Source organism: Crocuta crocuta, unplaced genomic scaffold (assembly GCF_008692635.1).
Source record: "Crocuta crocuta isolate KB4526 unplaced genomic scaffold, BGI_CrCroc_1.0 scaffold1177, whole genome shotgun sequence".
In the NCBI taxonomy this organism is placed as follows: Eukaryota; Metazoa; Chordata; class Mammalia; order Carnivora; family Hyaenidae; genus Crocuta; species Crocuta crocuta.
The window spans coordinates 98,230-114,819 of NW_027527921.1; the positions used below are offsets into that span (position 1 = coordinate 98,230).

The 16,590-nt window shown below is 48.7% G+C and overlaps 1 protein-coding gene across 3 annotated transcripts in view; it reads right to left on the reverse strand.

Annotated features, from left to right (window-relative positions):
- The window catches only part of BCR (BCR activator of RhoGEF and GTPase), a 120,760-nt gene that overhangs the window by 66,854 nt on the left and 37,316 nt on the right, over positions 1-16,590 (reverse strand). Inside the window, exon 1 of one of the 3 annotated variants that reach the window (XM_077749228.1) lies at positions 12,838-12,862. The exons of the other annotated variants lie outside the window; for them this stretch is intronic. Coding sequence (XP_077605354.1) covers positions 12,838-12,847 — 10 coding nt within the window. The 5' untranslated portion in view covers positions 12,848-12,862. Of the gene's footprint in view, positions 1-12,837; positions 12,863-16,590 lie in introns of those variants that run through there. 3 annotated transcript variants of the gene reach the window in all.

Here is a 16,590-nt window from a genome sequence, read left to right on the forward strand (position 1 = left end):
CGGTGGCTCACCAGCTGCAGTGGGCAGGTTTCTGCAGAGGCAGGCACTGCAGAGGCAGGCACTGAGCCTCCACCAGAGGCAGGCACTGAGGCTCCACTAAGCCTCCACCTTGTCCACCTCCACTGAGCCTGCTTTCCCTGCTCCCGTCCTCCTCCCTGGGTCACAGGCAAACAGCACAGTGCTAACAGTGTTGCAGTGCTGGTGACTTGCAGGCAGCAGCTCACGTCCTTGGGGGTGTCTTGCCAGGTAGGCATTGCCCCTCCAGGAGAGGCTCAGAAAACCGTAGCTGGGTAAGATCTATCTTACCGAAGGGCACACAGGTTCCACAGGTTCGAGCTGGCTCTGGACGCCCCAACTGTGCACAGCCTGGAGCCTTTCTCCCACACCCTGTGTGCTAAGAGCAGATTCTATCTGCAGGATTGGCCATGGATCCCGGGGCTCAGCTGGCTTCTTTACTATGTAGCAGAACCCCAAGTACAGTCAGGGAATATCTGTGACACTTCAGGGAAGTGAGTTTCCCAAACAGCAGAAAAACCTCAATGTGCCATAGCAAGCGGTATTCTTGCAAAATACCTGCTACCCTTTCCTGGGCACTTCCCGAGGCGAAGGACAGTGCTGATCTCTTTGACTCCACTCTGAGCCCTTAATAGACAGGAACTTCTAGATGCTCATTTTTCAGACAAGGAAAGGAATCTCCAAGAGAGAAACAGGTGGAGCTTGACCATGCTGAGGTCCATCTGTGTCACGTGCCTATTTGGTCACTTTCTGAAGACATTTCTAAAAGGCCAAGCTCATAAGCTACATGACTTAGCAGTTCCCCTCCTAGACATATTAATCAAAAGGAGAACAAGTGTTCAAGGCAAAACCTGTACCAGAATAATAATTCAAGCTATGTTCAAGCAGCATTATTCACAATAGCCAAAAGGTAAAATGACTCAAATGTCCATCAACTGATGAATGGATAAATAAACTGTAGCATATCTTGATAATGGGATAACATTCAGTATTAAACGTGAATGAAGTGCCGATAAAGGCTGTAACATGGCTGAACTTTGGAAACATTATGCTAACTGAAGAAAGCAATCATAAAAAACCACCTACTGTCTGATTCCATTTATATGAAATGTCCAGAACAGACAAATCCATTGAGATAGAAAGTGGATGTTTAATGAGTATGGGATTTCCTTCAGTGGTGATGAAAGTGTTTGGGAACTAAACAGGCAGTGGTTGCACAAAAATCGTGACTATACTAAACATGAGTTGTTTGCTTTGAAATGATTAGTTCTATGTTATGTCATTTCACTTCAAAAGTATATATATATACATACATATCTGTTTTCCTCTGTTAAAACAGGGAACTCGGAACATTATCCAGCTGTTTCCTGAAGACCAAGAACATCATTCCGGATAGACGTCAGCACTGCCTGGCACCATCACCCCAGGCCACCGGCAGGCAGCGATAGGCTGCTTTACTTTCTAAGATATCTGGTTGGTTTGGGTGGCTTTTCTGTTTTCTCCTCTGCCATCAGGCTGGCAGCTGTCCCTTCTTTTGCATCTATACCAAGGGGGTCAAAATTCTTTATAAACAAGATATCCCTCATATAGTTGGCCACTGTACCCTGGACAGAGGCCTGTTGTCCAAGCCCTTGGTTTTGTGGGAAGAGGAGGGGCATAGAGAGCACCATATGATCCTGGGACCATGATCCTACTTTATGCTGCCACCTCAACAATGACATCACCAGGCTAGTGTGGAAAGTTCCGGCTGCCCGGGTAGTAGGAGGTCATGGCCCAGACCAGCTTGTGCACACAGAAGGCCCTGAGGCTAGGCTAGTCTCCCCAAAAGGCCAGAAGATGCTAGCTGGGAAGGGCCTGAGCCTGCCCTGCTCAGGGCCCAATGCCTCAGCTCTCCAGGCAGCTTTAGGTGCCCTGGACAAGGCTAAACTCTCTTGGAGGAGACAAGCCGACTAATACAATAGCTCTTATGACTCTTCCACTTGTGGTTTGGGTTCCAGCTGGTTGGAGACTGAATCACCACAAGGTCAACTTTGAGGGTGACTTTTAGCAATAAAGACTGGATGCCCCCAGTGTGGGTAGATGAGGACCCCCAACCAGCATCCAGAGGGCTATTAAAAGATTTTCTTCTATCTTCAAGGACCCACCTGTGCCTGAAGCTCTTAGATTCTTGAGGAGGGAAAGATCATTTATGTTCTGGGCCTCGGGCTAGAACCAGTTGGTGCCAGGGCGGGGCAGGCAGAGGCTGGAACATCAGCTGGGAAGCTGCAGCCCTCAGCCGCCGAATGATGTGATTATTACTCTTTAGCACCACCTTGACTCTGCAACAAGGTTCAGAAAGATTTCTTGGAGGCAGTTTGGCCTCAGACAATGTTGAGTACCCAACATTCAGCCAAGGTGTATAACACTTCTATTTCTTTTTTTTTCTTAATGTTTGTTTATTTTTGAGAGAGAGAGGGCACATGAGCGAGTGGGGGAGGGCCAGAGACAGAGGGAGAGAGAGAATCTGAAGCAGGCTCTGTGCTGTGAGCACAAAATCCAACGTGGGGCTTGAACCCACAAGATCATGACCTGAGCTGAAGTCAGATGCTCAACCAACTGAGCCACCCAGGTGCCCCATGACACTTCTATTCCATTCCAGGCACTCTGCTGGGTTTATGACAGCAGGCACCACAGACCCAGCCCCTGCTTTTCTGCAAGCTGCCAGAATCCCAGCAGTCACAGGATATGTACATCATGGCAAAGCCACCCATGAGAGGCAGCCAGACCCTCAGGCAGGACAGCAGAGACCATCTCCCCAAGGAAGCAACCACTCCAAGATCTAAAGAGAGGCAGACACTGGCTCCCTGCAGAACATGAAGGTGAGAAGGGCACTACAGTGTGTTGAATGGTGGCCCCAAAAAGACATGTCCACATCCTAACACCTGGAATGTGTGAATGGAACTTACTTTGGTAAAAGAGTCCTTGCAGATGTAATTATATTAAAGACTTTGAGATGAGATCACCGAGGATTATCCAATGGACCCTAAATTCAATGGCAAGTGTCCTTTTGAGAGACAGAAGAAGAGAAGGCTGTGTGAAGGTAGAGGCAGAGATTAAAATGCTGTGGCCATAACCCAAGGAATGCATGGGGCTACCAGGAACTACAAATGGCAACAGAAGATTCTCCCCTAGAGCCTCCAGATTTGGGACTTCTGCCTCCTGAACTGTGGAAGAACATCTATTTGTTGTTTTAGGCCAAGTAAGCTTGGGAGGGCAGGAGGAACACCCACTTTTCCCACCTCCACCTTGGCACTGTCTGGGTAGGGTTAGGAAAGGAGATACCCATGTTCATGTATATACCCATGTTCATAGCAGCATCATTCACAATGGCTGAAAGGCAGAAGCAGCCCAAGTGTCAACTGGAAGATGAATGGATAAACAAAATGTGGTGTACACATACAATGGAATATTATTCAGTCTTAAAAAAGAAGGAAGTCTGGGGTGCCTGGCTAGTTCAGTCAGTAGAGCAAACGATTTTTCTGTTTGTTTGTTTTATTTATTTCTAGGAGAGAGAGAGAGAGAGAGAGACAGCGTGAGCAGGGGAGGGTCAGAGAGAGAGGGAGTCACAGACTGAAACAGGCTCCAGGCTCTGAGCTGGCAGTCAGCACAGAGCCCGACGTGGGCCTCGAACCCACGAACCGCGAGATCATGACCTAAGCGAAAGTCGGATGCTTAACCAACTAAGCCACCCAGGCGCCCCAAACGATTCTTAATCTTGTAGTTTCAAGCCCCATGTTGGGTGTAGAGATTACTTAAAAATAAAATCTTAAAAAAAAAAAAGGAAGTCCTATAAGATGCTATAACACGGATGAACCTTGAGGAGGTTATGCCTAGTGAAATAAGAAAGTCACAAAAAGACAAACACTACATGATTCCATTGATGTAAGTGTATTAGTTTGCTAGGGCTGCCACAACAAAATACCATAGACTGAGTTGCTTAAACAACAAAAATCTATTTTTGCACAGTTCTTGAAGCCTGAAGTGAACAATCAAGGTGCTGGCATGGTTGGATTCTGATGAGAGCTCTCTTTCTGGCTTGTAGACATGTGCATTCTTGCTGTGTGCTCATATGGCCTAGTCTTGGCAGGTGTAAAGAAAGAGGGCACTAGCTCTCCAGGTGTCTTCTTATAAGGGCACTAATCCCATCATGAGGGCTGCCCTCATGATTTATCTCCCAAAGGCCTCACCTACAGATACCACACTGTGAGTTAGAAGGATTCAACTTATGACTGGGGGAGTGGGCGGAACACATATTCAGTCCATGACACAGGAAGTACCTAGAATAGGCAAATTCACAGGGATAGAAAATAGAATGTGGGTTGTCAGGGGCTGGGAGGGAAGGGCAGTGGGGACTTACTTACTGCTTAGTGGGTGTAGAGTTTCTGTTTGGGATGAAAAAAAAGTTATGGAGATAAACATGGTGCTGGTTGTACAACACTGTGAATGTATTTAACACTACTGAATCATATGCTTAAAAATGGTTAAGATGGGGGTGCCTGGGTGGCTTAGTTGGTTAAGCATCTGGTTTTGGCTCAGGTCATGATCTTGTGGTTTGCGAGTTTGAGCCCTCCTGTCAGGCTCTGTGCTGATGGCTCACAGCATGGAGCCACTTTGGATTCTGTGTTTCCCCCTCTCTTTGCTCCTTCCCAGCTTGCATACCGTCTCTTTCTGTCTCAAAAATAAACAAACATTTTAAAAAATGATTAAGATGGTAAATTTTATGTTAACTCCCCCCCCCCCCCCCCCCACACACACAAAAACCAAACCCTATACAAAAAACTAATTATCAGCCAGGTTTAGAAAATTTTTAAAAAGAAGTACAGTGTTATGGGCTGAATGACGTGTGTCTCCCCTGCCACTCGAATTTATGTGTTGAAGTATTAACCCCCAAAATATCCAAATGTGACCTTATTTGGAGACAAAATCTTTACCAACTTCAAATGAGATAGGCTGGGTGCAAATCGGGAAATTTAAAGACAGACCAGCAGCTAGAGAGAACACCACGTGAACATGAAGACAGCCAGCTACATACCAAGAAAAGAGGCCTGGGACAGATTCTCCCTTACAGCCTTCAGAAAGAACCAACCCTGCTGACACCTTGATCCCAGACTTTTAGCATCCATAATTGTGAGACAATAAATGTCTCACACTGGGTGGCTCTTTGTTACACAACCCCAACAAACTAATACATCAGTAATTATGGAGACAGGACACCAGCTCTAAGAAGCTGCTTCCCACCCAGCGTCTCCACGATCAATGCTTCATCCACTCATGGGACTCTGCCAGGCCAGCCAGCTGCAGCCACCCAGGGGCCATTCATGCTCAGCAGCGCACCCATAGCACCTCCACATTCCAGACTCTGACAGCAGAGAGAGAAGAGAAAAGCAGCCACTGAGCCCCACACGGTCAGAGGGCAAAAGACCAGCCCCAGGCCTCTTTCACCCAACATATGCACACCATCCTGGGCTCTCCTTAACCAGCGCCACTCTCCCTCAGAAGATAAGCTACTGCAGATTTGCCCCAGACTGTGCTACTCAATAACAGACCAGAACCTAGGGCACCTGGGTAGCTCAGTTAACTGTCCAACTTCGGCTCAGGTCATGATCCTACAGTTCATGGGTTCAAGCCCTGTGTTGGGTTCACAGCTGAGAGCCTGGAGCCTGCTTCCAATTCTGTGTCTCCCTCTCTGCTCCTCCCCCACTCATGCTCTGTCTTTGTCTCTCAAAAATAAATAAATGTTGAATTTTTTTTTTTTAAAAAACAGACCCAACCCACTGGGATATTTTGCAACTATTCAAGTCAGAAATTACAGAAACCCAGCATTCTGAACCTACACAATAGTCCACCAACTGCCCCTCTGTCAAAGACAGAGCAGGAAGAACTGGAGACTCCCTCCTGAGTGAAGGCCCAAAGCTTTTTCCTTCGTGACCTCAGGACCTGAGAAGGGGGGCTTCACTTTGCTCCTTTCATCATGCTCTGAAAGAGGGACTTCACATGCACATAAGGAAACTGAAGATAATGAAATGACAAGTTCACAGCACCCAGGAGTCAGAGACCAACTCTGGGGGCAGACTGACAATATGCCTGTGAGCCCATTATGGCTTGAATGTCTGTGTCCCCCGTGTATTCACATATTGAAGCCCTAACCTCTAATGTGATGGTACTTGGAGGCGGGGCTTTTAGGAAGTAATTAGGTTTAGATGAGGTCACGTGAGTGGGACCCCCATGACGGGATTAGTGTCCTTATATGAGTAAGAGACACCAGACTGTGCGTGCTCTCTCTCTGATATGTGAGGATACAGCAAGAAGGCAGATATCAAGTCGGGAAAAAGTTCTCCACCAGGAACAGAATTGGCCAGCACACTGATCTTGGGCTTCCCAGGCTCCAGAACTGTGACAAATAAATGTCTGTTGTTTAAGCCCCCCAGTCTGTCCGGTTTTGTTATGGCAGGTCTGCTCTGTCCTCAGTGGATTTCTAAGGCCCAGATCCTTTCTACTGGAGAAGTAAACAAGGAGGTGAGGCAGAGGCAAGCTGGAGACTCCCCACCAGGCAAGGGAACCTGCTGTTCACCTGTATTCCTACCCTGGAGAGGTGTCACTCTGGCTCAGTCCTAGAGGACAGTCTGCAAATCTCACTGCTGCTCTAGTCCTGGGTCACCTCGATTTACGATACTCCTGAGAGGTTTACTGGCTTTTAGATGCACAGGGGGAGAAGGCACCTGGGATGCCGGCCTGCATGGGGGGCTCTGAGACTTCTGGGGGACAATACATAGCTGTGGCAACAGGCACCAGCCAGGTACATGGCCTTAAATCCTCGTATCCCTGAAAGGGAGTCAATAACTTGTCTTACAGATGAAAGTTGAAGGTCTGGAAGTGGAAGCGACATTCCCTGAGCCCCACGGCTAACAAGTCAAGTTGAATAACAGGGTTCCACCCAGGCAGGTGTGCCCAGCCAAGGCCACCTCCCAGAGGTTCAGAAGGTTTAGCCCCACCCTAAGCTGGATCCCCAACTTCAGGCATCCTGGGGATGAACCAGAGAAGAGGTGGGGTAGTAGGGCAAGGGCATATTTTATATTCTGCACAAGAATATGAGATGTGCCAAATGTGAGCAGACGTCAAAAATCAAGGAACAGACCAGCAGGCAGCAGGGTCTCAAAGTCTAAGGCAGAATGGGTTTTCCCCCTAGAAAACCTTCTGTGCACTTGCATCAAGTGGCCAAGAACTCTACCATCCCTGACTTATATACTTGGAAAAGGAAATATAATTCCTCTGTTCCCAGACTCCCCTCAACCCACCCAACCTCCATGACCTTCTTCCATCATGCCCCCCAAAAAAGACAACAAACAAACCGGGATTACCGCGGCCATGCAGAGACTCGTTTCATCTCTCAATGTTCCCACCAGTGAAATGGGGCTAATGACACTCCACCCTCATACCCTGAGGGAGTGATGAGCAGGCTACCCTTCCCCTGCCAGAGGAAAGAGGCATCCAGAAGCACAAGCATTATTTATCATAATTATCAGAAGCATTGGCTATTCACATGGTCAAACCTGTGGTAGTTGCTATGTTGCTCCTTTCCAGAAAACCAAATGATTATCTCTTGCCTGGCTTATCCTAGAGTACTCAGCACCCTCTACTTCCTTGTGAGGCTGAGGCCTCCACTCTGGGAAACATGGTAGGGGGTTCATGTGCTTGGGACTATTGGGAAAATTCTTCCAGGGCCGCAAGCCAAATGTCAGCAGAACCTGTGGCACTCACAGGCTGTCATGAGTCAGAGGGTGACACTGACAGGGTGATCCCACCCATCTGGCCTGCTGTAAAGCCCGCAAGGGTTCCAAATGCCAGCCCTACTCTGCCCTTTTCAGCAGCTCAGAGATGGTCTACCAGAAAGGCAGTAGCCCACCACTGCCCCAAAGGTCTCTTGTACAGCAAGGATAAGCAGGCCTGGAGCTTTCCCCATTCCCCTGGGGCCTCAGAGTCTTTGTGGAGCACAAGGTTTTGAGAACAGCTGAAGAACGAGCTGGAAAACATGTCAGCAAGGATCTCTGTCCAGATGAAAGAGGACTAGCTTTGGCTCTTGACCTGAAACTTGAAACTGTCATGTGGGAATTACCACCTATGGTGATAATCCCAGTTGTCATCATGGTGTGACAGCCTGGTCCAGGCTCCATGCTTGCTCCTCAGTTGGCCAGCCTTGGGAACCAGGCTCGGTCCCCCCAACTTGCTTTTCCCAGCAACGTGGGAGGAGATAGGATTCACACTCCCCAATGGCACAGCTCCCAGATGCCCACTCGGGTCTCTATCTCGGCCACTTACCAGCCCAGCCAGCAGACCCAGGAGTCCCGGTTAGGGTCTGCGTTATGCTCAGTCCTGAAAGCACCTTTTGGGAAAAGCAAGTCCTCCAGAAAGAGACAACCCACAGACGGGGCAGAGTGGATCACCACACCACAGAAGGTCCTGGGCTCATGAGGTGCATAAATACTAGGAAGCAGCCCTTTCCCTCAAGAATCAAGAGACCATCCCAAGGAAACAAGGCATCGGGGAAGGTTCCCAGAGGTATCCAACACCAACTCTGAGCCTGGCACTTTTCCCAGAAATACCGCACATGGTAAAATAAGAGCTTGGTTCAACTGGGTCACCCTGCCCAGCAATCATGCTTATCAGTCAGGCTGGCACCTCACTCAGAGACTGTTAAGGGCACAGAATTTAAGCTCAGACTTCCCAGACAGACTTCAGATCTGTCTCCTGTCTTCAGGAACAGCCCAATCCCTGCTTCTTATGACTCTGACTGTAGCCCACTACCCAAGGTCACTGTCCTGACATCTCTTTACCTCCAGGGTGGGCACTGCCTTCCCCCTTGCAGAGGTGAGCAGTGGAGACCCAGTCAGACCACACATTCACATCTACATCCAGCACACAGCAGGCATCTAATTGGTGTGGCATCCCTCACCCCCACCCCACCCCCACCCCACCCCACAGAGTTCCTTGGGGAAGGAACTCTGACAGCTTAGGTACAGGGCGCTTTGCTGTGCCCACAGGATCCTCCCAGTATGGGTTTTCTCTCTTCTTAAAACCAGTCTCAGCCTAGTAGGTGTGAGTTTCCTGTTCTTGCTTTAACCCAGCCTGAGGCATGCTTAGCTCTTGGCCAGAGGGTGGGGATAGCGCTAAAAGAGCTGGAGGCAACCGAAAGGTTGGGCTGGTCTGTTAGGACAGTTGGACCCGAACTGCCTCAGAGCCACCAGCTTTTTCCAGCCCTTCCAAAGAGGCTGCAGGAATCAGCACCAGAGCAGCAGTGCAGACAAACATCCCCTAGCTCCCAACACCACTCAGCTATGGTGTACCTTGCTATTGCAGGGTGGAGACAGCCATGGGGTGCTCGGAGCCCACAGGACAGCAGGAGCCCAAGCAACCTGTCTGGAAAAGCCAACTTTCTCTAGGAGATGTAAGAATCTGGACAGCAGTGCCCAGAATGGCAGCATGTGGAAGGCCTCAGAGCTGGAGTAACAAGCTGACACAAACACACACATGCCATAGTCCAAGTTTCCAAAGACTTACAACTCACCAGTAATATGACACATCCCTTCTTTTCTGTAGCCCTCTCTGACATGCCTTAGAAGACATGGGCCTGGACATTTACTTCCTCAATTCCCTATGTGGAGGGTTCCCTTAACTGGAGAAACACATAACCAGTTTACACCCAAGAATCTAACCCAGAGGACAGGCTGGTGACAGAGCTGCTTTTAGGGAATCCTGAGCCAGAAGGCCCGGGAAGGGAAACAGGAAGGGCGTCTCTGTTCTCAAGCCCACTCTGGTTTCCACAGTTACTATGGCTGGAGAGGAGTATCAGGCACAACATGTTGCAGAGCCAGGAAGGCCACTGCTGACCTTTGCCAAGCCACCCCAGGAGCGGCAAGGGCCCCCTCACCCTCAATGCCCCATTCCGGGTCTTGGCTCACACCCTCTCCACCCAGATGGCCTCCCTGGGCCTCTGAATTCCACCAGTTCTTCACAACCCGATGCTCCAATGACCCCTCCCAAATGTGACTTAACCTGATAGTCCCCTCCTACCCCACCAGGGGGACACTCTCTTGGGTTCTTTTTCCCACTCACTGTGTGTAAGAGCCTAACTTATCAACCTACTTTACAGCCCACATCTAGTCCCTCCTCAACTACTCATAAGCTCCTCAGGACTGTCAGGAGTCCTAAGTCCCATGATTACCCAGGGACCATTTGTGAAGGGACCATCCCCAACCTCACTTATTTAGCACATGGTGCCACCCCCCCACCCCCACCACTTCACAGGGCCAAGATCAAAATAAACAACCACCTATACATATAACCACCAACAAATATATGGGGTGCCAGGAAACATGAGATTAAAGGCAACCCCTCCTCCTTTTTAAGCTGGTAAAATACATAGTAAAATTTCCATCCACTCTCTCCAGAGTCCAGCTGTGCATAGGTCTCTATAAAAACGCTCACTTAAGACAATCCCACAGCTGACAGCCATCCGGAGGACTCAGCCCAGGTTTTCAGAACATCTGAAGGATGTGTGGGTTGAGCTCATTTCTGAGTCACAAAAACCGAAAGTGATTTTTTGGGTCACTGACAAGTGGGAAAGCCTTCAATGTCTGCCCACTGACCCCACGTGCCCACGGCCTACCAACAGATTTTCCAAGAGCCCCTGGTTGGCATATCTCCTGCAGCAGGCGGGGCCACGGTGCTTTTATGAGGACTAGGAGGGAAGAAGCTGAAAGAGTGGGGAACAGGGTGCTAAGGGCCCAGGTGCCTACTACGTGCACACACAGGGCCAGCACTTTACACGCATCATTGAACTTAAACCTCAATGAGAAAGGGAACAAAAAAGCAGAAGGTGTCTTCTGTTTCCAAACAAGAACAGCCTGTCACCACTGAGCGGAAAACTGCTGCAGGTTCCCTCTGCCAGGAGAAGGGTCAGTGGGAGCCGCCATGGAGATGCTGCCAGAGCCCGGAGCCTACACAGGCTGCTGGGAAGCACATTTCAAGAACTGAGCTTTCAAGTGGGGAGATGCTGCTGCAGGCAGGCAAATGGGGCCTTGGGAGGCACTCTTTAACACAGAATCTGTTCCCTGGTTGGGTCCTGCAGGCAGATGTCAAGGGGTCCCAGAAGACAAAAGCAGAAGCAGAGGAGCCCTGGAGGGGAAACTTCCTATTAGATCCCAAAAGTATGGAAAGAAGTCTCCAGACCTAAGTCCAAGCTGATACTGTCTGAGCTGTTTTCTGACCCTCAATATTTTCCTCCTCTGTGTCTGTGTGTAGCACACGTGTGCACCTGCATACCTGCATGTGAAGTGTTTGTGGCATATGTGTATGCATGTGTGTGTAGGCATGCGTACATGTAGGAGGCATGTGCATCCACCAAAGAGATCCTAATGCAGCCTCTCAGGCTGGCAGCCCCTGCTTGTCTTTGCCAAACTGCCACAGAACAGCAGCATCTCAGCCAAACCCCATAGCACAGTCCTCATTAATAAGCCCTCCCACCATCCTGTGACACGGCAGAACTTATAATCCCTCTCATTGGCTGTCTCACCTCGAGGCTGGGGCAGGACAGGGCCACGAGTGCCTACAGATTCATCAGGCCGGCTCACAGAGACAGAGAGTTGGTAGGTGCCAAGGTGGAACCTCAATCCCAGTTAGGGCCCATCTGTCGCCAGGCTTCTGCCTTTCCAAGTGACAAGATCTTCCACCCACACGTTGGTTGCACCTGAGCTGCTGACTTGAGGCAGAACTCATATGCAGGGCAGCACAGATCTTGGCTAAAACCCAGACCTACCACTGCCCAGCTGGGTGACCTTGCCAAGTTACTTCATCTCTCTAGGACCCAGGCTTCTCCTCAATAAGAAAGGCCAGCAAGCCCTGAGGAGAAGGTGCCACACATGGTGCTTGGCACAGGGCAGCTTCCAGGATGGCACGTGCCTGGGGTACTGGGGGGTCCTAGGTTCTATCACCCAAGCTGGGCCTGAGGCTTAGAAATCAGCAGGCCCTGTCCTTGGCTGAGCACTGTGTCTCAAGGCTTTCAACTGCTAGTGAGGCTAAATAGCAATATAAAATTAGGGAATACAGCTAAGGCTGGAGTCACTAGGTTGACAGCGCATCCTGGGACAAGGTGGCTCAGCATCCAAGTGGTAAGTGAGCTTCAGAGAGGCCGAGGGAGTCCTGGAGGGCAGGCAGGCAGGCATGCAGGACCACAGGGGAAAGCAGGAAGGGCTGAGAAAGAAGACAGGAAGACCCCCACCCAAAAGACTTACTAGATCATCTGGGACTTCCTTCCCCTACCTGAAGCTTCAGCCAGGGGTCAGATGCTCCCTCTGAAAATGGGGCATAAACATGGGAGCAGGTGTGGGTGGGGACATAACTCACAGGCTCATGTGCTCCACAAGCCCGGCCAGATGGTGCAGGTGGCCCAAGTATCCAGGGAAGAACGCACGGCACATTCCTGCTGGATTCCATTCTGGGGGAAGGGAGTGGGGAGAACACAGCCAGCACAGCCTCCACAGAAGGCAGCCTGAGTCCCAGGCACCCCTCAACTCCGCAGCTCCCCCACGCCCACCCTAGCATGTGTTTCTGGTCCCTATACAGAAGTGGAACCGGGAAATCATCTCTGAAACAAAACCCCTCTCTCCTTCCCCGTTCCCAGGCATCTACAGCATGCCAGGCTGTTATAGACCTTACTGCTAATCCCAACAGAGCCCTGTAAGTTCCTAGAATCACTCCCATTTGACAAATGGGAAAACAAGAGCTCACCTGTCGCCATCTGTCCTGTCGGATGGTTCTGGACGCTGGGCTCCCCACTCCACCTGTGGCCCCCACCACACAGAAGCTGGAGCCCCACACCATGATGGAGCACATTCCACGAAGGAATGCTATGTGTCCATAACAACTGCATAGGGTGGGTGCTCTAGGGAATGACAGCTGGATGTGCAGTTGAGGAGCAGGCTGGTGGGAAGACAGGCCTTGGCATGCAAGACAGGCAGGAGCAGGGAGGTGATTTCTGGGATCCTCTGGCCAGGAATGCCCAATCTTGCCAAAGATCTCCATGCATTCATGGCCTGAAGCCTTTCTCCATGCTACAAACGCAGGCAGATGGCTATACCTACCCTGCAAGGACCTCTGATTTGGGCCACAGATATCAACAGAAGGGCCTGAAGCAGAGCAGGGATACCGCCAAGTAAACCTACAAGAACCAAAAATGCTTCCTGAGCATCACAGGTTGGAAGCTGCTCGGGTGGTTGGGGACAATGCCAGGAAGTCCAGGCCTGAATCTGCAGCCTGAGTGTCAGTAGCAGCCAGGCCAGGCTTGGGGCTTAGGGAGGGGCCACAGGGAAGTTACTGGGGAAGGCAGAGGTGAGCACCACAGGTCACAAACCTCAAAATGAGGTCTAAGAATAGGGGCCAATCCCAGGGAGCACCACCACACACACAAAGAAGGACATTCAAAGGCAGAAGCTTGAACTTTCAGTTCCAGGTGAGATGGAGAAAGTGCACTCCATGTTTTCCCACTCACCATAACTACGGATTTTGGGCAAAATACATGAAATCACGATCATGGGACTCTGAAAGGCAGATGAGAGCAGATACACCAGGAAGGCATCTCAGGACTTGAGGGACTCCCCAGAAGTGCCTTCTCTGGTTTTCTGTTTGCTTTAAACTTTATTTCTTTTACAGCAGTTTTAGTTTCACAGCAAAACTGAAAGGAAGGTACAGACTTTCCAAAGCCCCCTGCCTGCACTCACGCACAGCTTTGCCCATTGTCAACAGCCCAGCAGAGCGGTGCATGTGTCACAACTGATGAAGCCTACGCAGATACGTCATCATCACCCAAAGCCCATAGTTAGTGCTAGGGTCTGCTCTCAGTGTTGTATGTAGATACTATGCGTTTGGACAAATGTGTCATAACATGTACTCACCACTGTCTTATCCTACAGGGGAGCTGGAATTTTTTTTTTACCTCCCATCTATCCCAGCATGAGCACTAGGGCAACCCGAAAGTGCCAACAGGCACAGACAGAAAGAAAAACAAAAAATCCCAAACAACAGAAAAGCCTGCTCTCTCTAAACAAAGGACCAGGAAGGAGGGATCTGGTGAATTAAACTCTTAATCTTAACTACTTTGCTCCAGGTAAACACTAGCAAAAAAGAGGCAGCGGTTTCCCTCCCTTATAGACACAGCTGCAGTGGCAGTGGCCCTGTGGGATAGTCTTGTGGCCTTTCCATTCTATACCAGTAGAGCACCACCAAAGAAGCAGAGCCCCATGGGATACCTGGGTGGCTCAATCAGTTGGGCTTCTGACTTTTGATTTCAGCTCAGGTAACGATCTCACGGTTTGTGAATTTGAGCCCCGAGTCGGGCTCTGAGCTGACAGCATGGAGCCTGCTTGGGATACTCTGTCTCCCTCTTTCTCTACCCCTTCCTCTGATGCACGCACGCATGCTCTCCCTCTCTCTCTCTCAAAAATAAACATTAAAAAAAGAAGAAGCAGAGAGCCCCTGTCTCCACCTATCAAGTAGCTGTGGACCGTTGAGTGACAGCATGGGGGGGGCAGTGGAGTCCAGCTTTCAAGTCAGGACCTGGGCAAGTAGAAAGTGTGGGACAGATCAAGGAGAAGAAGGAGGTAGAGAAAGGATCCTCTAAGCTTGTGTATGAAGCCATAGGCTTACCGTCAAGCTGCATATGTGTGTGAAACCACCTGTCTTCAGCACCACACAGGTTTGGGAACAGAGCTACATGGGTGAGAACTGACACTACTGTCCAGCTTGCAGACTGACCCCCAGCTGATGTACAGCAAGGTGAGTGATGGAACTACAAGCCACAGAAAGTGGGGTAGAATGTGCAATCTGGATTGAATTGGGTTGACTGGCTGTTTAAACAACTCCATCAATATCTCCAGAATACTAAAACAATCTAGAGTCTCATAATGTAACATTCAAAATGTCCAGGATACAATCCAAAAATTACTCAACAAACAATCTGGAAACCTAAGCTATTAAAGGAAAAGGCCATCAACAAACATCACCCTCCAGATGACCCAAATGTTGGAATAATCAGAATACGACTTTAAAGCAGCTATTATAATCATGCTCTAAGAAGTAAGGGCAAAGACTCTTGAAACAAATGGAAAGAATAGGAGTCCTCAGCAAAGAAACAGAAGCAATAAAAAAAGAACCATATACAAATTTTAGAACCAAAAAAATAACAACTGTGAAAAAACTCCTGGAGAGCAATGCAATAATAGAATGGAGATACAGCAGAGTCAGTGAACTTAAAAAGATCAATACAAATTATCCAATCTAAATAAAAGAGAGAAAAAAGAGTAAGGAAAAATTCTAACAGAAACTCAAGGATCTGTGGGACAACATCAAAACACCTAACACTCAAGTCACCAAGGTCCCAGAAAGAAAGACACTGGAGCAGAATAAACATTTGAAGAAATCAGAGCTGACCAATTCTCAAATTTGGTGATAGCCATAAACATACAGGATCCAAGAAATACAGTGAACCTCAAACGGGATAAACAAAGAAAACTGCTACCAGGCACATCATAATCAAAGTGCTAAAAACCAAGAACAAAAAATCTTGAAAGAAGTCAGAAAAGAAACCAACATATTACATTCAGCAAAATGAGGATGCAAATGATTGTAGATTCCTCACCTGACACTATGGAGGTCACAGGAGGGCAAAATAATAATAATAACAACAAAGTGTTAGAAGAAAAGAGTGAAAGCAAAATAAAAACCACCTCAGATGAAAGGAAACTAAGACTTAGCCTTTAGGACCCATTTCGAACTTCTGACCTCCAAAACAGAAATATATCACAATCAAGTAGAGTTTATCTCCTGGAATGTAAGGCTGGACCAACACTCAAAATTCCTAAATGACATAAGAAAACCCACATGATCATATCATAGGCAGTATAATGCCCTGACCTCATGGTGCCACTGTGCTCGACGACTCCATATAAGGAATAAAGTACCCTTGTGTTTTCTTCAGCAACATTCTTACATTTAAGGGTACAAAAAGGAGCCAAATCTAAGATTTCTGGAAATTTTACGTGTTTGTTAACTTTGCATAGGTTAAAACCAGCCTGCTGAAATCTCTTTAAATGGAGAGTGAGAACAGGGGGAGCAAGAGAGATGAGCATCTGCTTTTTGGCATTGGTATACACATGTCTCCTTTCGCCTTTTATGTTTGTCCTTGGTCCACTATACTGTCTCCAGGTGCATACTTCACAAAGCAGTTTATTTGCACCACATGATCATATCAATAGATGCAGGAAGACAGGTTGCCAACCAGATCAATACTGGCTATTGCTGTGACTTCTAGTAGTTCCTTGCGCAGTCAAGGTATAGGGCAAGAAATACAGTTGATGCTTATTGAGCCATGTGCTTGTTTTTCAGGGAGGCTCTTTCCAAGACTCTGATTTGAATTCATGCTGAGAGTAAACTCCTTTGCAAAGGGTGTGGCCACAGGACCCATTCTGACCTCCACATACAATTCAA